The following is a 22724-nucleotide window of genomic DNA, read 5'->3' as shown; positions in this document are numbered from 1 at the left end:
GCCTCCTTTATACATCATAAAGAAGCAAATAAAAAAGTGCCCAATCCCAATTTTTCAATATCTTTTACAGGTCATTTTAAGAATCTTCACTGGAAGGCATTCTAAATCAGCCAAATGGAGCAGCTCAACTTGGGTTACGCTGTGATTTACTGAAAGGCAGAGAGCTCTGCTCCGCCATTACCTCAACATCTCAGACTGGTACTTTGGAGTCTAGCCTGTTGGATTTTGAATTCCAAAAGTTTGGTCCCTTTTCACACACTGGATAACCTGCAAGCTAGCATGGTTAGTGGGAAAGGTTTTTTTAATAGGTAAATACATGCCCTTCCTGCATGCACTGCATGCCAGTGCAGCTGCTCTGTGGTTGAATTAGGCAGGGGAAGAGAGGGATGGGTGTAATTTGCATTCCTCCTGTGCCCACAGAAGTGAATCTGGCCCATGGCTGTTTGCATCTGAAACAATAACTTAATACTAAGGAAAATTTCTTAAAAATTTGTTTGCACCTATGTTAATAGCTTCAATAGGCCTAGCATAAAAACCTGCTAACTGCTGCCACCACTTTAAGCATGCTGTCGATTAGACCAACACCAAACAGGGTTACGTGGCAGAGTGGTTAAAAATCGTCTCTTTTCAAGAATCCTTATATCTTATTTTATAACATTATTACTCATGCATATACTGCCTTCAACCCAAGCAGCTCTATGATCTCATTGGGTCATATTTCATTTTGATCTTTGTCATACTCTAAAAATATATACATAGATAGATGCCTTTAAAAGGTGAGAATCAAATCTATCACCACACTGTCCAGGTACCTATATGCAATTAAGGAAAGTAAAATGTCATCCAAAAGGATTATTATTCCCCTCCCCAAAAAAAGATTTTGCCATTTTCTAAAAGGGGTCATTCTTTCCAGGACTGTCTTCTGGGTAATGGAACTCTTCTGGTAATATAATGTGGATCCATCACAAAACAAATTGGTAACCAACTGTTAACTGAATTTACAAATTCCCTGTGCTTATGAACCCCTCCTGCCCCAATAGCACATATGATAATACTGTACCTGCACAAATATCTATTGTGTATGTATTGTTTAGACTAGAATTGCTAGAAATAAAATAGTAAACAGAGCATAATAATAATTTAGGGCCATATTCTGCCAGCCTTACTCACACTGAGTTCAGTAAGAGCGGTAGAACTGGGACCTTAGCGAGTCTAAGAACCAGAGTCATGGAAGCAGAATGTAAGAGAAGGAGAAACACACCTTTACAAACACAATTCACTTCATTTTAAGATCCACATATTATGAAGCTATTAGCTTACCCCGGAGCTAAGCAGAGGTATTCCAGGGGGTACATTAGCTCATCCACATATGCCTAGTTTTACAACAGGCTACATAAAAAACACTAGCAAAGTCAGTACAAACTAAAATTTCATACAATGAGTTGTTTATACTGTTCTACATACTATACACTGAAATGTTAGTACAATATTTATATTTCAATTGATTTATTTTACTATTATATGCTAAAAATGAGAAGGTAAGCAATTTTTCAGTAACAGTGTGCTGTGACACTTTTGCATTTTTATCTTTGATTTTGTAAGCAAGTAGTTTCTAAGTGAGGTAAAACTTGGGGGTACACAAGACAAATCAGATTCCTGTGATACAGTAGTCTGGAAAGGTTGAGAGCCACTGTTCTATAGTGCAAGAACGTGGTACTTTACAGACACATATAAAGACAAGATACCCAGTGATCAAACATTTACAATCTAGTCACAGGGAGACCAGGAGTCCGGTTTTGATGGTGTCCAGTTCTTGGATCATATTAAAGAAGTTCTGTATTAAAATCACAAATGAGTTTGATTCCCCAGAGTTTAAATTCCAGGGTATTACTAATTAAGAGGTCTCTTGGTTTTTGCTACTGTTTCTCTCCCTCTATGTGTGAAACTTGCAAGCTGCTAATTGCGTTAGTACATTCTAAGACAGAGTCTGTTCTCAAAGCAATTCACAGAGAGACTCAAAGCAATACTCTAACAACAGAAACAGCACCCAGAGACTCCCCGCCCTTTTGTTGTATTGACAATTGTGATTAAAATAGAGATAGAGGATGTATGTGGATGGATGCTTGGTGTGGATAATAACTGAATGATCAGGGAGGTGTCAGCCTAAGAATCCAGTATCCATCGGCTGAAGAAGGCGTCAAGTGGAAATAACCAGAGGACCCCGCCCCCCCCCCCCCCGAGGGCAGACTGGAATCTACCCAACAGCCTCAAAGATGGGAGAACCAAAGAACAAGATAACATCTAGCAGCACGGAGCCCTCAGGAATGTGCTATCTGCTGATTGATTCAGCAACAGCATGATGAAGCAATTCCCACAGACTGGCCTAGGAATAAATTCCTATAAAAATAGACTCTAGAAAGTGAGAACTTTGGGGGGGTCTGATTCTGCAAACCAACTTCCGGGAGCATCAGATGAGCATCTGACAAGGCCCTGCTCCCTCCTCATGTCCAGGCCACCTGGCTAGTGGCTTGGCATGAGCAACTCTAAGGCTGGTAACTATGATAACAACCTTGCAGAACCTGTGTGTGTGTGTGTGTTTGTATGAATGAATGAATAAGTAACAATACAACAGTGTGAGTTTTGTATATATTTCTTTTTATTATTATATTTACAATAAATGTGGCATTTTGCCTTGTCCCTTTAATAAGATCCTGCTGTTTTTTATTTTATTGGTACAACACAGTCAGATCTACTGACTGGACACCCAAAGTCCGGTTAGTGCGGGCAGGGGAGGTGGGTAGTCACCAAGTGATCACCCGCACCAGCCCCTACTCAGCTAGGGCCACTTCCTACCTGCATGGGGTGGCTGCAACTCCCAGCCCCACCTTTGTAGGTGAGTGGGGGGAGAGAGGAAAAGCAGTGAGCGACACAGGGAGGGGGAAAGAGGAGTGAATGGGGGGTGGGACCTCAGGGAACGGGGCATGGCAGAAGCAGGGCCTCCAGGAAGAGCGGGGCAAGGTAAGGTCTGGCTGATGTGGTGGGCAAGGGGAGGTTCCAGCACTCCTGCTGGAGTGTCCAGTTTTTAAATATTACAAAGTTGGCAACCCTATCTAGTCACAATACAGAGGGAGGAAGGGGGAAAGGGATGCAGGTACAATATAAAGGCAAAAAGAACAGGAGTACTTGTGGCACCGTAGAGACTAACAAATTTATTAGAGCATAAGCTTTCGTGGTCTACAGCCCACTTCATTGGATGCATAGAATGGAACATATAGTAAGAAGATAAGGTGGAAGTTGCCATACAAACTGCCCCGCAACTTGAAGCAAATACTCTCCAGCAACCACACACCATACAACAAAAACATTAATCCAGGAACCTATCCTTGCAACAAAGCCCGATGCCAACTCTGTCCACATATTTATTCAAGTGACACCATCATAGGACCTAATCACATTAGCCACACCACCAGGGGCTCGTTCACCTGCACTTCTACCAATGTGATATATGCCGTCATGTGCCAGCAATGCCCCTCTGCCATATACATTGGCCAAACTGGACAGTCTCTACGCAAAAGAATAAATGGACACAAATCTGACATCAGGAATCATAACGTTCAAAAACCGGTAGGAGAACACTTCAACCTCTCTGGCCACTCAATAAAAGGTTTAAGGGTGGCAATTTTGCAACAGAAAAGCTTCAAAAACAGACTCCAACGAGAAACTGCTGAGCTTGAATTAATATGCAAACTAGATACCATTAACCTGGGTTTGAATAGAGACTAGGAGTGGCTGGGTCATTACACATATTGAATCTATTTCCTTATGTTAAGTATCCTCACACCTTCTTGTCAACTGTCTAAATGGGCCATCTTGATTATCACTATAAAAGTTTTTTTCTCCTGCTGATAATAGCTCATCTTAATATAGCCTCTTACAATTTGTATGGCAACTTCCATGTTCTCTGTATATATATATATATATCTATCTTCTTACTATATGTGTCATTCTATGCATCCGATGAAGTGGGCTGTAGCCCATGAAAGCTTACGCTCTAATAAATTTGTTAGTCTCTAACATGCCACCAGTACTCCTGTTCTTTTTGTGGATACAGACTAACAGGGCTGCTACTCTAAACCTCCAAATATAAAGGCAGAGGCTGAAGGAAGTTGAACACTCATTGAGTTAGTGCCCCCTAGTTAGTTTGGGGTTGTGTTGGTGTCTGTGCTACCATGGACAATCGTGTCGCCGTCTGAACTCTTGCCAATGAAAAGAATCAGCATCTTCTTTGGCGTGGTGGGCAGGGAGGAAGAGGGACATAATTAAACAGCCAGAGCCAAAAAGGGAAGGCCGGCGCCAGGCCTCTTGTGTGCAGCTAAACTTCGGTGAGGGGGTGGATCGTGGACGCTAATCTCTGCTACGGTGCTTGTTTTAGCATCTGCGGGGCCTGCGCCGCCGTGTCCCCCTCCCCAGAGCCACACCAGCCTCCCAGTGGCTTCGTCTGACTCGAGTTGCGGAGAGGATGAGGGGGGAGGGCCGGGGCCGGCCCCCTCCCGCCCCCGCCCCATTGTACTGCGAGCGACACAGGGAAACAGCAAAACCAGCAGCCCGGCAGGACTGTCCGGCGGCCTCGCCGCCCGCGACCCGCAGCCGCTTGCCTCGCGCGATGGGCTCCCTGCTCAGCAGCGACAGCCGGGGCGCTGGCGCCGCTGCCCCTCGGTGCGCGCGGGGTCTGGGGGGAGCTCCTGAGCAGCAGCCGCGGGTCCCGTCCTTTGACTGCTCCATCTGCCTGGAGGTGCTGCACCAGCCCGTGAGGACCCAGTGCGGCCACGTGTAAGCGCCGCCGTTTTGTGTCTGGCTCTAGCCGGGCAGAGTGGGTTCCTCCCAGCCCGGGGAAGGGGTTGGGGGTACTGGAGACTTCCTCCCAACGAACCACCCCCACGCCCCTTGTTGGTTTTGGCTGAAGCCCGTCTTCTTCTGCGCGAAAGATTGCCAAGAAAGGAGCAGGTCTTGGCGTAACTCAGTTGAGCCTCAGGGTGTTACACCAGGACGAACTTGGCCCCAAAGAGTGTAAACAAACTGGGGGTTTTTTTAGGAAGGAGAATTGGGCTAGTTTAGGATCAAAGCCAATATTCTGTTTTTCAGCAGCGCCAAAGGTTAAAACAAAAAAGTGAGGTTTTGTCTCTAAAACGATTTAAACCCCCACCCCCCAAAGAGCTGGTTAACCTGGACTTTAAGGCAAGTGAGCTGGAGATCAGCTGAACAAGGGACGCTGGGGTTGGAGATCCGGTTTTCTGTACCCAGGCCATCTGTACTAGCAATTTACTGTTTCCAAAGGGGGGTGATACCTTTGGGTGGAAAGGTGTGTTAAAAGTGGGAAGGATTATTGTTACTTTTTATCATTGTTATTCTACAGTCTATTCTTAACGTTTTTGGTAGAAAAACGTCTCCAGGGAATTTGTCATCAATCAGTAACCCAGGCACATGCTAAGGTTTCAGTTCAGTTTCAGTGTCTAGCAGTTGTGTGATCAGCTACCTGGTGTGTTAGCTCGTTTTGGGCCTTTTCTATACTAGGATTTTTCTGACCTGTAATTTTCAGTGTGCAGCTCCACTAGAGTTGGTACTGGGGGAGAATGTGGGTGGCGTAAACCAGGTTCAAACAAGCTGAGGCATTTTTAACAGCATGTCAGATCAGGGTCAGATAGTGGTCAGATATTTTACCAATAGTATAGTGGTAAAAATGCCTGAGCCGTGCCTGTGTTACAGCCTCTGTTAATGCTACCTGTTGGAAATTGTGGGCCCAAAAGATTCCTACTGCAAACACAGCCAAAAAGTTGCTGTGTGTATTTGTCTCTCCTGGCTGAGCCAAGCACACAAATGCTATTAGTAGGATTTTTACACTTGAGGCAGCCAGGAAAACAAGCAGACCTTGAAACTAGGAAATCATGCCAGTCTGCACAAATACTTATTTATTCTGCCAAAGTTGGTAACAAAAAGCTTTGTTTAAACCGTGCTTGTGTTTGGAACTCCAAAAGAAGTTTCCTTTTGATTCAATAATTTAAATGGGAAAATTCTTTTCCAGAAGCACAGGAAAAAAAAAAAAAAGATTTGGGGCCTAATGCAAGAGTCTTTGCGCAGGTGAATTTCCAGTACACTAGTAACACACGAGAGGAAGGGCTGAAGGATAAGACTCAAATTTTTTGACTAAAGATTTAATATTTGGCCACAGGTGAGTTTTTAAAGCGGAGCAAGAAATACAAACCCAGAAAAAGCTCTATGAATTAGCTCAGAAACAAACACTATGAATGAAGTAGTCAAGTAATAAAAACCTAACATAACCTATGGCCAAACATTTCCTCTTTAAAGGAAGGTTTCCGAGTAGCAGCCGTGTTAGTCTGTATCTGCAAAAAGAAAAGGAGTACTTGTGGCACCTTAGAGACTAACCAATTTATTTGAGCATAAGCTTTCGTGAGCTACAGCTCACTTCATCGGATGCATGTAGTGAAAAATACAGTGGGGAGATTTTATATACACAGAGTCTCTGTGACTCAAGTCCTGCGCCTAAATCAAGTTCTGACCAAAATGAAAACCCCTTAATTTCAAACTGCTGTTGCTTTTAACTCAAGTTGACTGGCCTAGTAGCGGGTACAGGCTAAAGCTCAACTTAGTACAACTCATCACACTACGCAGGCTAAGTCTACTCATTTTATGCCACTGTCCTCCCAATACCTTCCTACAATTCCTCTCCATGTGCCCCTGAAAGACAAGTTCTTGCACAAGATTTCAATCAGTCAATCAATCATCCAGAAACTGTATTTGTAGAGCAGAGGAATAGGGCCCTCAACAAGATTCAAAGACAACATCCTGAGAAGCTCAGCGTTTATTTCTTCTACCCCCATCCTGGCTGTTTTGTGGTATTTATGTATTTACATTTGTATTGACCAAATAAAACTGGAGAGCAAACTGTTTTAATGGTAGGACTCAGCTGTAGAGTAGTTTATGTTATAGCCTGAAATGTATCCAGACTGCTTCCTGGTTAGTCAGTAGAGGGAAGAAGTCACTGCCCAGTAACAGAATATTATCTTGTACACAATAAATTCTTGTGTTTCCATCTGTCCTGATATGCTATATCACCCTTCCCCAATGGTGATTTGATAGGTAGGGTGGACAAAGGACAAACCGGTCTTATACCATGTGACATTAACAGGGGCGGGCCCCTGACAACTCAACTGAACCATGATCACGGATGTTTATAGAAGACTATTAAACCCTGTCTAAAATACAAAAGTAATCCAGATTAAAACCTGGCTGTGAAACATGGCTGAGGTCAAATCATGTTAGAACATGGTTTATTCTTGGATAGAAAACATGTTAGGCCTGATGTACCACTCCCTGGTGCTTTGTGTAGTTGTTTACACCTGGCAAAGTAGGTGCAAAATGTCACCACCAGCCTGAGAATTCTGATTTGGTAGTATTCCACCTACTTTGCCTAGGTGTAAATTACTGTACAAGGGGCAAGGCAGTGGAGATTCAGAACCACTACAACTATTTACATTTTGGACATTTTCCAAAGATTTCCCAGTGTTGCTAACACCAGCTGAGCTCCAGCACCGTTAGCAACATTTAGAGCCCTAGGTCCAAATTCTTAGGACCAGTGTTACTGCACCGGGAAAGAAAAAAAAAACATATTATAATACAATTTTCGTGCATTCATATTCAAATGTGGTGGGTTTTTTAGTGCAGCTAGGTCCTTAGACCTTTTTAAATGTATAGTTTGAGTAAAGGACATTTATGAAAAACTCATTGTTCTCAGCCAATTTTTACATACTGCAGACCCATTGATTAGATTGCTATGATAATAATCTTTTTACTAGGGAAATATAAACTTCTGGTAATATGAGACACAATTTTTTTTCCAGCTTGTAATGGGATATTTACTCTGCCAGTAACTATGCTGCTTTGGATTATTGACCACAGGTCCATTGACTCCCTAGATAAGTTTGTCTCCTAACAGAGGCACACCTAGATTGCTAGTTTAAAAACGTATATATTTATCTGGATTAAGTATTGGTTGAAATGCAGTATCTGGACCTGCGAGTGATGGTTTAGCACATTCTGGATCAAAAAGGGAAATTTGAGGAAGCTATATTTGTTGCCCATTTTGTGCAATATACAGACTATGTTTCCTCACTGCATTTTTGGCTTTCAAACACATTGAAGGAGGAGAAAATGGAAAAATTAAGGTAAAAATGAAGTGAAAATATCAAAGTTTATTGCTTCAGTTCTCATTTCAGCAAGCCTAGACAAAACATCAGTAAAAGCTTTCAGCATGCTCACAGCATGATCTCAGAGAATCATGTGGACACTCTCTCTGGCAGTCTGCCATTTGTCAAGCATGTCCACAGAGAAATCTGATAACAGTTTTTGTGCACCTGCTGTTGAGAGCTTCACAGTGTAATTTCCATAGTCCTGACTTCATCCCATCACATCCTTGACAGCTTCGCTAATCTTAACAAACCAAATCCTGGTGTCTCTCATGTTAGTAGTAAGTCTCCTACTGACTTTAATGAGAAGAGGATTTAGTCCAGACTACCTGCTATTTTCAAACCTTATTTAACGTAATGAGGGTGGCAGGCCCTACCCCCACAATTTTTTTTTAAGAATCTGCTTAAGACTTTTCTTTGGTAACTCCACAACACAGCAAACAGGAGATCAAGAGTGAGCTCTCAAAACTGGAGACTCTCATACAAAACCAACCTTCCACACAAACTTCCACGTGGCTGGACATTACAAAAACGAGACAAGCTATTTACAACACACACTTCTCTACAGAGGAAAAAGGACAGTGAACTATCAAAACTCCTACATGCCACAGGGGGCTACAACAGTAATACACTTAACTCACCCAACAATATTGTTAATCTATCCAACCACACACTGAGCCCGGCAGAAGAGTCTGTCCTATCTCAGGGATTCTCTTTCTGCCCCATCACCCCCACGCACATGATACAGTTCTGCGGTGATCTGGAAGCCTACTTTCACCGTCTCCGACACAAGGAATATTTTCAACACACCACTGAACAGTGCACTGACCCACAGGAACCCTCCTACCAGCACTACAAGAAGAAGAACTCTGCGTGGACTCCTTCTGACGGTCGAAATAACAGACTGGACTTCTACATAGAGTGCTTCCGCAGATGTGCACAGGCTGAAATTGTGAACAAACAGTATCACTTGCCCCATAATCTCAGCCATACAGAACGCAACGCCATCCATAGCCTCAGAAACAACTCTGACATTATAATCAAAGGGGCTGACAAAGGAGGTGCTGTAGTCATCATGAACAGGTCGGATTATGAACAGGAGGCTGCCAGGCAACTCTCCAATACCACATTCTACAGGTCACTATCCTCTGATCCCCACTATCCTCTGATCCCTCTGAGGAGTACCAAAAGAAATGACACCATCTGCTCAAGAAGCTCCCTGCTATAGCACAGGAACAAATCTCCATAAACCTGGAAATCCTGGACACCCCATCATTTTGGGCATTGGCACTCTTACAGCAGGATTATCTGGCTATTTGGACTCTCTCCTCAGACCTACACTACCAGCACTCCTAGCTATCTTTGAGATATTTCCTGAGGAAACTACAATGCATTGGTGATCTTCCTGAAAACACCATCCTGGCCACCATGGATGTAGAAGCTCTTTACACCAATATTCCACACAAGGATGGACTACAAGCTGTCAGGAACAGTATCCCTGATGAGGCCCCGGCACACCTTTGTGACTTTGTCCTCACCCACAACCATTTCACATTTGGGGACAACTTATACCTTCAAGTCAGCGGCATTGCTATGGGTACCCTCATGGCCCCACAGTATGCCAACCTTTTTATGACTGACTTAGAACAACTCATCCTCAGCTCTCATCCCCTAGCGCCCCTCCTCTACTTGCGCTACATTGATGACATCTTCATCATATGGACCCATGGGAAAGAGGCCCTTGAAGAATTCCACCTGTATTTCAACAGTTTCAACCCCACCACCAACCTCAGCCTGGACCAGTCCACACAAGAGATCCACTTCCTGGACACTACAGTGCAAATAAGTGATGGTCACATAAACACCACCCTATACCGGAAATCTACTGACCGCTATACTTACCTACATGTCTCCTGCTTCCATCCAGGACACACCACACAATCCATTGTCTACAACAGAGGTGGGCAAACGACCGTCCTGCCCGGCCCCCAAGCTCCTGGCCTGGGAGGCTAGCCCCCGGCCCCTCCCCTGCTGTTCCTCCTCCCCTGCAGGAATGCCGCCGCGTGGGCAGCGCTCTGGGCAGTGGGGCTGCCTGCTCATGCAGGGCAGCACAGCAGCATGTCTGGCTCCAGCTGGAAGCGGCGGCCAGACGTGCTGCTCGGAGCGGCGTGGTAAGGGGGCCGGGGTCAGGGGGTTGGATAAGGGGTAGGGAGTCCCAGGGGGCAGTCAGGGGACAGGGAGCAGGGGGCAATTGGATGGGGTGGAGGTTCAGGGGGTGGTGTTCAGGGGACAGGGAACAGGGGACGGTTGGATAGGGCAGAGGTTCTGGGAGGGCAGTCAGGGGATGGGGAGCAGGGAGAGTTAGAGGGGGGGTTAGAGAGGGGGTGGGGTCCTGGGGGGCAGTTAGGGGCAGGGGTCCTAGGAGGGGGTGTCTGGGGACAAGGAGCAGGGGGGGTTGGATGGGTCAGGGGTTTTGAGGGGGGCAGGCAGGAGGCAGGAAGTGGCAGGGGGCAGATGGGGGTGGGTGCCAGGCTGTTTGGGGAGGCACAGCCTTCCCTACCCAGCCCTCCATACAGTTTCGCACCCCGATATGGCCCTCAGGCCAAAAAGTTTTTCCCACCCCTACTCTACAGCCAAACCCTAAGATACAACCGCATTTGCTCCAATCCCTCAGACAGAGACAAACACCTACAAGATCTTTATCAAGCATTCTGAAAACTACAATACCCACCTGGGGAAGTGAGGAAACAGATTGACAGAGTGAGATGGGTACCCAGAAGTCACCTACTACAGGACAGGCCCAACAAGGAAAATAACAGAACACCACTGGCCATCACGTACAGCCCCCAGCTAAAACCTCTCCAGCACATCATCAACGATCTACAACCTCTCCTGGAATGTGATCCCTCGCTCTCACAGATCTTGGGAGACAGGCCAGTCCTCGCTTACAGACAGCCCCCCAACCTGAAGCAAATACTCACCAGCAACTACACACCACAGAAACAGTAACCCAGGAACCAATCCCTGTAACAAACCTGGTTGCCTACTCTGTCCCCATATCTACTCTAGCAACACCATCAGAGGACCCAACCACATCAGCCACACCATCAGGTGTCATTCATCTGCACATCTACTAATGTGATATATGCCATCATGTGTCAGCAATGCCGCTCTACCACATACATTGGCCAAACCAGACGGTCTCTACTTAAAAGAATAAATGGACACAAATCAGACATCAGGCATGGTAACATACAAAAGCCAGTAGGAGAATGCTTCAATCTCTCTGGACATTCAATAACAGATTTAAAAGTAGCCATCCTTCAACAAAAAAAACCTTCAAAAACAGACTTCAAAGAGAAACTGCAGAGCTACAAGTCATTTGCAAACTTAACACTATTAATTTGGGCTTGAATAGGGGCCAGGAGTGGCTGGCTCACTACAAAAGCAATTTTCCCTCTCTTGGTATTGACACCTCCTCATCAATTATTGGGAGTGGACCACATCCACCTTAACTGAATTGGCCTTGTCAACACTGGTTCTCCACTTAGAATCATAGAAGATTAGGGTTGGAAGAGATCTCAGGAGGTCATCTAGTCCAACCCCCTGCTCAAAGCAGGACCAACACCAACTAAATCATCTCAGCCAGGGCTTTGTCAAGCCGGGCCTTAAAAACCTCTAAGGATGTAAGGTAACTCCCTTCTCTTCATGTGCCAGTATTTTTATGCCTGTATCTGTAATTTTCACTGCATGCATCTGAAGAAGTGCGGTTTTTTACCCACGAAAGCTTATGTCAAAATAAATCTGTTAGTCTTTAAGGTGCCACCGGACTCCTCGTTGTTTTTGTGGATACAGACTAACACAGCTACCCCTCTGATACTCTGCAACACCACACCTCTATACCAATATATATTAATATTCTGCCTTAAAAGATACCTCCAAAGCCAATTCTATCACATTTCCAATAAGACTGGTGTTTGACTGGATAATTCTTCCAGCTCCTTATACCACTCTCTTTCTAACTTTCCCAGTTTGTAGGCTCCAGTTTAATCTTGGGGTAAACACAATCCTGAGATGACTGAACTGCCTGCTGTGTTGTGAATCCATTTTTTCTCTCTTGAACAGGTCCAGAAAGAGGGTATTCCCACACCAGCCCCTATTCTTGGGCCGTTAGGGCTCAAATTAAGGGCTATGCCCCCCGATCCCTCCCGCTACTTACGGTGCACCAGCCAAGCAGACTGGACCATATCCAGCTGCTCTGTTTGAAACGATAGCCAGAGATCATAACTACATACTCCTGCTCCAAACAGGGCATATTCGTAGCCTTATGTTCCACAGTGATGTGTGTTCTATCACCCTGCGAGGATGAGGAACCCCAGTTAGCCAACCTTTACTCCACCTAGGTCTGCCAGAGATAATGGCAATTAATGCCCCTGACTCCTGTCCCCTCTGCGATGAGATGGAATCCTTGGCACATGCCCACCTCCAATGTGCAAGATTGCACCCACTCTTTTGGCTCCTCCAGAACCTCCTGCTGAGTTTTTGTTTGCACTTTACTCCACATCTATTCTGCTATGCACTCCCTATCTGTGACCCCAAGAAGTCATGTGACTTGCTAGTCAACCTCCTCCTAGCACCATGATGGCCATACCTCAGTCAAGGAGGAGGACACTCAACGGAGAGGTTCTCTGCAATAGTAGAGCCTACTTCCATTTCCTTGTCATTTCACTGGTCTGGGCAGAGTGTCTCTGGGCAGCATCCACTTACTCCTTGGACTCCTTTATGAAGCAGTGGGATGCTGTCTAGGGTTCTCTGCTTGGTGTCCCCATCTGGAACCCTTGTTTTGAACTTTTGACCCCAATTCCTATTCATGTTTTATCATTTGTTGTCTCATGGAATCTTGTTTTCTGAGTTCTGTGGCCCCTCCCTCAATTGAGGAGGTGGGCCTCTTGTCTAGATGGACTTGGGCCCACCCTCCCAAAATTCAGATTAGCCCTCAAACCTTCCTCACGTCCCAATCCACCCCTATATCCCTCTTGCATTTCTACTGAATACCATACTCTTAGATATACTGTGATTTATCCCGTTGAAATTCAAAAGCATCTAATTGCCTCCATAGTTCATTGTGCATTTGTGATCTTATAGCCACTTCATTTACATAAAGTAACCTAAGCATTATCTTCCTGTCCAGGTTTTTAAGTAATTTACATAAATGTTAAAAAGGGTTGCAGACAAGTTAACCCCTTGTTATCCTGAACCCTTCACTATTTTTATTTTAGCCTAGATTCTACTGTCTGAATAAACCTCCCCTACTCTCATTCCTTCAAAAGTATTACAGCTTCTGCCATAATTTACTTGTATTCACAATAGCAAGTGCAGGAGAAATCTGCCAAACAAACCTACAGCTTATTGTTTTGAAGCCAAATATACAGCCCTTAAATACTTTTAGAGAACACACAAGCGCACAGTGATGCTGCAAAGCAGGGTTATTGTGGGTTTATATTCAGACCAGGGCTCTGACATTCTACCAACCCCCCAGGCAAATTATTCCTGCCAGAGGCAGCATTAATATGTGGGACATGGGCTGATCAGGTCAAGGGGCAACATGCTAAATTGTGGCATTTTTACTGCCTGCACCTACAGGAGTCACCCTTGCTACCATCAGTGTTGCTGTACTAATGGAACATTATGGATAAAAATTTTCCTATTGTAGAAACTCCAATGACCTGTACATTACTTTATCAACAAAGTTATAGAGTAGGATGCTACAAGCAAACAACACACCTCTTAACTGACCAGATCTGCCATAGAAACTGATCATCATGCCATATTATATTAGTGATGACATATATACACACACATCCCCAACTGGAATGTCACCATAATTATGATTTATTTGTACTGCTTTAATGGAAAGTGTTTATATTTGTTTTAATTTCTTTATGCAGATTCTGTCACTCCTGTATTGTTACAAGTTTAAGGAATAATACATGGACATGTCCTTATTGCCGGTCTTATCTTCCTTCTGAAGGAATTCCAGCTACTGATATTGCCAAGAAGATGAAAACTGTATACCAAAACTGCACAGAGTGTGACACACAGGTTTGCAAGTCTAACGTTCATTACTGATTAACTCTAAAGATATTCTGTGCACAAGAAATTATAAGATTAAGGCCTCTTTTCTAGGCTGTGTCTACAGTTAAACTGCTACAGCAGCACACTGCAGTTGGTGCTTCAGCGTAGCCATACACTGCAGCAATAAGAGGGGTTCTCCCAGCACTGTCATTGATCCACCTCCCCAAGACACGGTAGCTAGGTCAAGGGAAATGTTTTGCCATTGACCTAGTGCTGTCACCACTGGGGCTCAGGTCCCTTGAACTACAAGTCACACCCGGGTGTGGATTTTCACACCCTTGAACAATGTAGCTGGATTGACCTAATTTTTTAGCATAGACCTGGCCTCAGGGCAAGCAGAATATTTTGCTGTAGCAATGCCAGTCAATTTCCTCATGTAAACAAACTAAAATAAACTCAGTCAGACCAATTGGACCTACTTATCCCAGGTCCAGATTTGCCAGGGTTGAGTCTCCACTACCTTAGACTGTGGCCTTATTTAGACTAGGGAAAAAGTGCTTTTCTAAATTGAGTGAGCTCAGCTGCAAGAACCTACACTATAACAACCTGCTAGAATCAAACTAAAGGTGTTAAATTGCATCTACATTAGTGTTACTGGTGTTTTCCGTCAAGTTAAAATACCTCAATTGAGCTAACAACTGGAAAAAAAACCCACACCTTTTTTTCTTAATTTAGGCAAGACGCTTGTGTTATCATTTACCCCTGTGCAAAGTTGCTTGTAAAATGTTACCATTGTGCACATGTGTAAATCACTAAACAAATTGCAAAGCAGTAGAGAATTAGGCCCATCATTTCTAACTTTGCAGGGTCGAGCAAGAGAATGAATTAGCAGGTCTGGACAAGGAAGACAGTTGATTCGTACTTTACTCATATACATTAATTTGAAAGTTCATACAAAACCAAAACATTTTGTCACTTTGTTCACAACCTTTCACTGCATACTTGTCCCCTTTTCATTCTGCATAATGAATACCCCATCCTGTTTTGATTTTAAGTATAGGCCAGAACAGCAACTCCTTCCTCATTCTTCTTTCTCAGTGTCTTACTTCCTTTTATCTTATCAGCTGCAAAATAAAACCTACTAATTCTTCTATATCAGCTGTAAGATGAACATATTGGAGCGGAATGCCAGAATGAAGGGATGAATTTAGGAAGTGCCTTTGTTATCTGATTAGTTAGATTACAAACAGCATCAGAAACATATCAGGAATGTTATATAATAGTGTGACTTTTATTTTTTATTTTCACCTTGTGTTTTGTATTTCAGAAAACTGTATTTCACTGGTAATGGATAGTTTAAGGCAGTGCCTTAATACTACTACATGTGCATTTTTGTAGTTTTTTTTATTTGAGACAGAGGCAACAGAAAATGTCATTGATATGTCAAGGAGTACAAGGCTCTTGTTGTTTTTCTTTGTAAAAAATACGTAAAGGGCCTGGTTCACATGATTTACTGTAACATGGTCGTGAAGTAAAGTGAATGGGCCAGATCTCAGTTACATCCGTGTAAGACCCAAATCCCAGTCCCAATGAAGCCAATGAGAGTGTTGCTATTGACTTCGTCAGTACTAGGATTTGGCCCTCAGTCTAGTAAAAGTATCGTGGATTTTAGTAGAGTCAGTCCAGATTTGCACCAGTTTAACGGAGAGGAATGTGATCAAATAGGTCTTTTTACCTGCATAAGACCTGGTGGGTAGGACCCACTGTCTCCAACACTTCATTTCACGATCTAAAATGTTAGTCTGAAAACCAGGACAAAAGTCTCAAACTGCTAGATATCTAGTTCTAATTAATTTTACACTCAAAAACATGCACTTTTTTGATAGGTAATATTTTGAAATAATCTGCTCAGTCAGTAAGATCTTATAACTCCTGAGAAGTTGGGCTAATAATAGAAATTATGATATATTCTTAATGAAAATGCTACCACTCTAATGAAAATAGCTCTCAAGCAAACTGGCCTCTAAGTTTTCAGACTTGGTTTACAATAGGTTGATATAGCTATGGTGCTCAGAGGGGTGAAAAATCCAAGGAAAGGGAAAAACCCCTTCCATCGCCATAGTCTGCATCTACACTACAGGGTTATAGCAGCATGGCTACAACATCATAGCTGTGTTACTGTAGTGCAGATAATGTAAACCTGGCCTCAGAATGGCAAAGATAATAAGCTATGCTAAGTGAACAAGACCACCAGGTATATGACATGTCTGTTGGGCTAAAGAATAACAGGTTGCTTCTTAATATTGCCTAGGTATGTCTGAGTGAAATGAGAGTTCATTTAAGGACTTGTGAGCAATATATAGAAAAATATGGACCTCTACAAGAGCTTGGAGACACAGCAACGAGGTACCGCCCTTTGATGATCATAATGTGACCACTGTTCTATTGAGTTTACTGTATATTGGTGTTGGGATAAAATAGTACAAAGTACAGCTGGTCAAACAATTACAAAAAGAAAAAAGGTCAAAGTTTGGAAGTTGTTTCCATTTCACAGGGTTTGACATGTAGCCATTTTCTGTTTTTTACAATTTGTCACTTTTTTATCAAAATGGTCATCAGTTTTTTTGTCTATTGAAACCCAGTAATAATGATTTTGAGAATGTTCTCAATAAGAAACAATATGAAATGTGACACTTTTCAAAAATAAAAAAAAATCAAGTTCACAGCTTTTTCATTAACGTTTTTATTTTTGAAAAAAGGCCATTTTTTATCACATTCTTCTTTGAAAAATTTCAACCATTGTATAGCATACTGCTAAGAATCAGCATTTTTAAATATTTAGGGTAAACTCCTCATTACTTTTTGGAAAACAAAATCTACCTGTGTTTTTTATAAACAAAGAAAGTCATTCATAATCATGCCATCTTTGTAATTCCCAGATATGCCTGTCCATTTTGCCAGTGTGAGTTGCATGAAGATGATCTAATGGACCATTGTCTCACTTATCATAGAACAGAAAGGAGAGCAGTGGTAACTATCTTTCAGTCAGTTATATGTACAAATGTGTACTTTATTGAACTTACATATTAAACTGATTGATCCTGTTTGGCTGCAGATACTAGGAGACATGATAACAGGTGGAAAAAAAGCATGAATTACAAACTTGGCTTGGATGACACAGTAATTACAAAAATAAGTGGCCTGCACCCAATCTGTACCAGTGATTCCACCACAGCTAGCGTTGCTAGAAAAGAGTATCAAAAGTTCTATACTAGAAATACACCCATATGTCATGATGGCTCCAAAGGAGAGTTTATAGTTAGCCCTTTGGACTAATGACATGCATTTTCAAAATGCCATGCCACCAACAGTTTTACTAGATTCAGTGATTCTTCCACTTTTAAAATTCTGTATTCATCATTTCTCTCCACGGACCCAACATCAGCTCCTAACCTCCTATACTCCACTTTCTGTGCAGTATTTTCTGTCTATCTTGATAGTCCTCTTGCCTAGCACAAAACGATCTATGGATCATTATTTGAGAACTACTCCAGTGATTCATAAGAGCTACAAAGGACACACAGGACAAGGACAAATTATTACAGTTGTACAAACAAAACTACATAGAATGGCCCCAAGCCTAGGGCTCCATGAGGCATAAGGGTCTGACTGTGGGGATCAAATTACAGGATTAAGACCTGTATATAGGCCTGATCTTGACAAGTTCTGTGCACGACTCTCACTGATTTCACTGGGAGTTGAATTTGCTTACGACCAGATCCTGAGGGATGCCAAGTCAAAAAGTTAACAAATTGAATGACTGATATATGACACAACTATCCCTCATCACTAATAAAACAAAGGACAACACTCTCTTCTCCCTTGTGGTGCAGGTTAGTTCTCAATCTGCTTAACTACTATCAGATTGATGTTAACGTTTTGGTAGGTCTGTGTACATCACGGGTGGGCAAACTTTTTGGCCCAAGGGCCACATCTGGGTATGGAAATTATATGGCGGGCCATGAATGCTTACAGTTCCTGGCTAATGAGAGCTCCGAGGGGCGGCACTTGGGGCAGGGGCAGCATGCGGAGTCCTCTGGCTGCCCCTACACATAGGAACAGGAGTGGGACATGCTGCTGCTTCTGGAAGCTGTGCAGAGCCCCAGCATGCCCGGAGCAGGGCAAGTCCTGAACCCCGCTCCCCATTGGGAGCTCGAGGGCCAGATTAAAATGTCTAAAGGGCCGGATGCGGCCCCCGGGCCGTAGTTTGCCCACCCCTCGTGTATATAGTATTGGGAGTACAAATTAAGGAAAGAACAAATAAGGTTACAGTTGAACATTGGGTTCACCATTAAGAGTTACTACCCTAGCAGATCATATTTTGCCAAATTTTAGTTGTGTGGTTTTAAATTAGGTTCAGCATTTATTTGTTCAAGTCTGCTGATTGTTCAGCAGATATAGAAGCCAACCTGGTAATTGCCAAACAAAAATGTTACATTTTTTAGCATAAATATGTTTATTTATAGTACTTAGAGCAAATGTGTAAGCAGTAGCTGTGTGCAGTTATGGGGCAGAATAAGGCCTTTACAACTTAGTTAACCCTCTTGTGTTAAAAGGTCTCACTCCACAATTAAACAAGTTTATCCCTTATACACCAGTAAATAATATACATTACACAGCATTTCATTAAAATGGTGTAACACCTTCCTTGAAAACCTCACACAAATATACAAACTATAGTTTAATTTAAATAATGTTTAGATTATAGAACAAAACCCCAAAAGAGTCAAGAAATTCCTCTATGTCACATTGAGGTCATAGCAACATGACCTATAAATGTGACTAACTGGTACAGCAAGAGCATAGACACTGCTCATTGCATAATTTGTTACCAGAATCCTGCCACATAGCAAAGGGTTCTCCAGGGCAGGTTGGGGAAACACTCCATAGGGCAGTGGTTGCAGCTAGAAGACTGGCCTCTCCCCTTAATCTTGAAACCCTAGAAGTGTAGGACTGGAAGGGACCTCAGTAGGTCATCTAGTCCAGTCCCCTGCATTCAAGGCAGGACTAAGTAATAACTAGATCATCCACCCTCCATGGGATGTATTGTGTGGGTTGGCACATTAGATATCTGTTTCTGAGAGTGCTCAGTTGAGGTTCATGGAGAGATTCTGGTCTGCTGTTTCTACCTCCTCTTTCATACCAGAAGAGCACAGAGCACGATTTAGCTCTAAAAGTATCAGTCAATAAGTTAGCCTTTTAAACATGCTATTCAAATGCTGTTTTAATGTGTACTAATATTTTTATGATATGATTTGAAGTAAATGTTGCAACAATTACAATGGTTAGCTATATTGCAGAGGACCAAAATTTATGAAGGAACTAAAATCTCCTTCCAAAACAATGAAGGCATTTTTGTTTTAAGTAGCACAGTAAACCACCACATATTTTCAGTGGAAAAGTAAATCATGTGGCACATAGGTTGGGAGCACAACAAATAACTTTTCATTTTACAGTCTTGGGTTAGCCGGTAGCAGGGAAGGAGTTAAGCATGAGATGAGGGCAGACAGACACCCCCATGGGATCACTGAACAGAAAACGCGCAACTGGGATTAACCTAACTTTACTGCTGGACTGCAGGTATATTGTGTTTGGCAGTAAATATATTTATGTCACTCAAAGAAAGCCATTTAGCTATTACTGTTCCAGATATTTCACATTTCTCTCCCCTTAACACTGATAATATTTCCTTCTGCAACGTCTTTGTAATGAAAACTCAATATTGATAGTTTTTCCCGTTTACAGTACTGTCCAATTTGTCGTTTAATACCTGGTGAAAATCCAAGCTATTTTAGCAGGAATTTTATAAGGCACCTTCAACTCAGACACACATTCTACCATGAAGACTACATAGTGAGTAAATAATATAATCATTTTTATAAGCTACTGTCCTGACTTCTTTACATATCTCCCTCTGTACCTCTGACAATCAATATGTCATATGAGGGTATGCATTAAATTGTCAGAATGTCATGCTTAGGATACGTTGTGAGGTTATGAAGAAGTAATAGATATTAGTGGGGACAACAGACTCTAGTGGTAAGAACGCAAGACTGAGAGTTGGGAGACGTGGATTCTATTCCCATTTCTGCTGCTAAGTCATGGTGTAACCTTTGGCAAACACTTAACCTCTCTCTGTTCCTCAACTTACCCCACTGGCTTCAATGGATTGAGCTATTAAACAACAGCTACTTACACTCTCCTAACTTGATAAAATTTAGACTATACATAACAAGAGTTGAAACACTATTAAAAATATCAAAAACATTTTTTCAGTGGTTTCCTTTATCGCCCTGACTGACATTCATCCAGACATCATACTGAAAAAAAGAGATGAATCCAATACTTTCTAAAGTGAGGGCAAACCCCTGAGGAAGTGGTGCCAGACTTGAGAAAACCACATGTGCCATCAATAAAATGTTAATCTATACTACATGCATATAAGAGTAATACACCTGGGTTGGATAATATTTTATTGATGGCTCATGTATTTTTTTTTATCTTGTTTGCCACAGAGTGCTGAGATACGCAACATTTTGTTATTTGTATATATAATTACATAATATGCATCTGTGTGTCTGGGGCCTGTAATAAATACCTTAGGAGTTACTGGTGTTTGCATATCATATTTTACTTGTCAGTCTCTTCTGGCATTCTTCCTTTTATAATTAAATTTGTTTCATAGTAAAGATTTCACCCACGATAAATTGTCAGTGCTTAAAACTGAGTAGTATAATGTAAGTCCCCAATCCTGCAAACTACTTATGTATGTGCTTAACTTTAAGCATGCATATAGTTCCACTGAAATCAATGTTTTGTTGGGTCATGGTCTAATCAAGCTCTCAAGAATAGAAATAGCTTGTTAAAATGGTAATTGTTTTTATCTGCCTAAATATCTTTTTCTTTTCTTATTCCAGGATATAAACATAGTAGAAGAAGCCCTTATTGAAAACGTTCTACACCAGTCATTTTTAGAATATGTGCATGTGAATCATCCAAACAGCACATAATTCTACTGAAAAGGGTGGGATAGATGTTCAACAGATTACGTTGTTCATTCAGATTCAGTTTTTACAGTTACTGGGACGTTGTCAGATTTTAGACTTAAACAGGTTGATTGAAAAAATAGTTTTGTTTTTAAATTAAATTCCAACTCCATCAGACAAAAATGTAAAAGATCACGCTGCCATATTGCTGTTTTTGAACACCTAAAATGCAGTAATCACTGTCTGCCTGTACTACCTTATTCCTCATTGACAAACACCATTATCTTTATACAAAGGGAAAGCAATGACTGGAGCAGAGAGCAGCTTGTGCTCGCACATTCCATGAGCAGGCCACAGTCGCCATGATACTGCTGATGATGTTGCAATGCTTGGGCCAGACAGCAAACAAGGCACAGCCATTTTTGGATTCTGTAGCCTATCAGACTGGGCGGGGAGGGAGCTCAGGGCTTCTGCCGTGCACCAGGGTGGTGGGGCTAGGGTCTTCTCTGCCCAGCAGGGATGGGGTCTCAGGACATCAGCAGGTGCCTCCTGTGGAGAAGGAGCCCCGGCAGTAGCACCCTGGCTCTCAAACTACTGAAGATTGTCGTATGCGGCTCGGAGGCTCATTACGTTTGGCCACCCCTGCTCTACAGTGACCAGAAGATAGGGATATAGCCTTGTTTCAAAACGTACCTCCAACAGAGAAGTAAGCACACAAACTTCTTTGTGTAATTCCACACATTTTCATTGTTGAGATTTCATTTCACAAATACGTTTTATCATGAGGAATAAAAAGTTGGCAGGGCCATTGATTTAATCTAAAAAAATAGTCTGATTTAAAACGTTTTCCTTCAAATAAATGTTCTTCATAAACCTCTGCTGTCTGATTTCTTTTTACATGTTGTCTATGTCAGTGGCAAAAATGACATGAGATTTACAAGGTTGGTGCCACGCTATATATTGCTCTATGGCATACTACTTGTCAACATCAAGGTCACAGCTTTATTAAAGGATTAAGATTTACAACAACATTAACAACATGAACACCTTCACATAAACCTCCCTATAGTTTACTTCTCTGAGGTCAACAGCCCGATTTCTTCCCCTGCCAGAAGCTGCTTACCAATAATTACTGCAGTCTACTGAATAAAGTTCAAATGGACCAGCACTTTCTTTTTATTATATTTTGCTCTTTCTATAGTACTCTTTACAAACAGTAATTAATTCAGCTTCATAAAATCCCTATGAAGTAGGTAAAAATTATTACCTATTTACAGATGTGGAAACTAAGGCACAAGAGAAGTTAAGTGTCTTGCTTAAAGCAACACAAGAAAGCTGCAGC

General features: G+C 42.4%; 1 protein-coding gene across 2 annotated transcripts; it reads left to right on the top strand.

Annotated features, from left to right (window-relative positions):
• Positions 1-4589: 4589 nt before the first annotated feature.
• Positions 4590-22204, top strand: RNF125 (ring finger protein 125). Of its 2 annotated transcripts, XM_073329418.1 has the most exons (6): positions 4647-4830; positions 14210-14363; positions 16648-16742; positions 17276-17366; positions 20142-20249; positions 21314-22204. In XM_073329418.1, the coding sequence occupies exons 1-6, from the start codon at positions 4664-4666 to the stop codon at positions 21404-21406; spliced, it is 708 nt and encodes a 235-aa protein (XP_073185519.1). In that variant the 5' UTR covers positions 4647-4663; the 3' UTR covers positions 21407-22204. The 2 variants fall into 2 exon arrangements, with proteins under 2 accessions (XP_073185520.1, XP_073185519.1); XM_073329419.1 differs by lacking the exon at positions 20142-20249 and having other exon boundaries at positions 4590-4830.
• Positions 22205-22724: the final 520 nt, after the last annotated feature.

The sequence above is a fragment of the Lepidochelys kempii genome, chromosome 2 (genome assembly GCF_965140285.1).
Source record: "Lepidochelys kempii isolate rLepKem1 chromosome 2, rLepKem1.hap1, whole genome shotgun sequence".
Taxonomy (NCBI): domain Eukaryota; kingdom Metazoa; phylum Chordata; order Testudines; family Cheloniidae; genus Lepidochelys; species Lepidochelys kempii.
Note: the sequence above shows the minus strand (reverse complement) of the source record. Positions and strands in the feature narration are given on the sequence as shown.

Bases quoted from the DNA above. Each gene is read 5' to 3' on its own strand.
- RNF125 (XM_073329418.1), top strand. From the start codon at position 4,664: ATGGGCTCCCTGCTCAGCAGCGACAGCCGGGGCGCTGGCGCCGCTGCC. The intron at 17,367-20,141 runs GTAACTATCTTT...TCCCGTTTACAG, and splicing joins GAACAGAAAGGAGAGCAGTG to TACTGTCCAATTTGTCGTTT. The intron at 20,250-21,313 runs GTGAGTAAATAA...TTCTTATTCCAG, and splicing joins TCTACCATGAAGACTACATA to GATATAAACATAGTAGAAGA.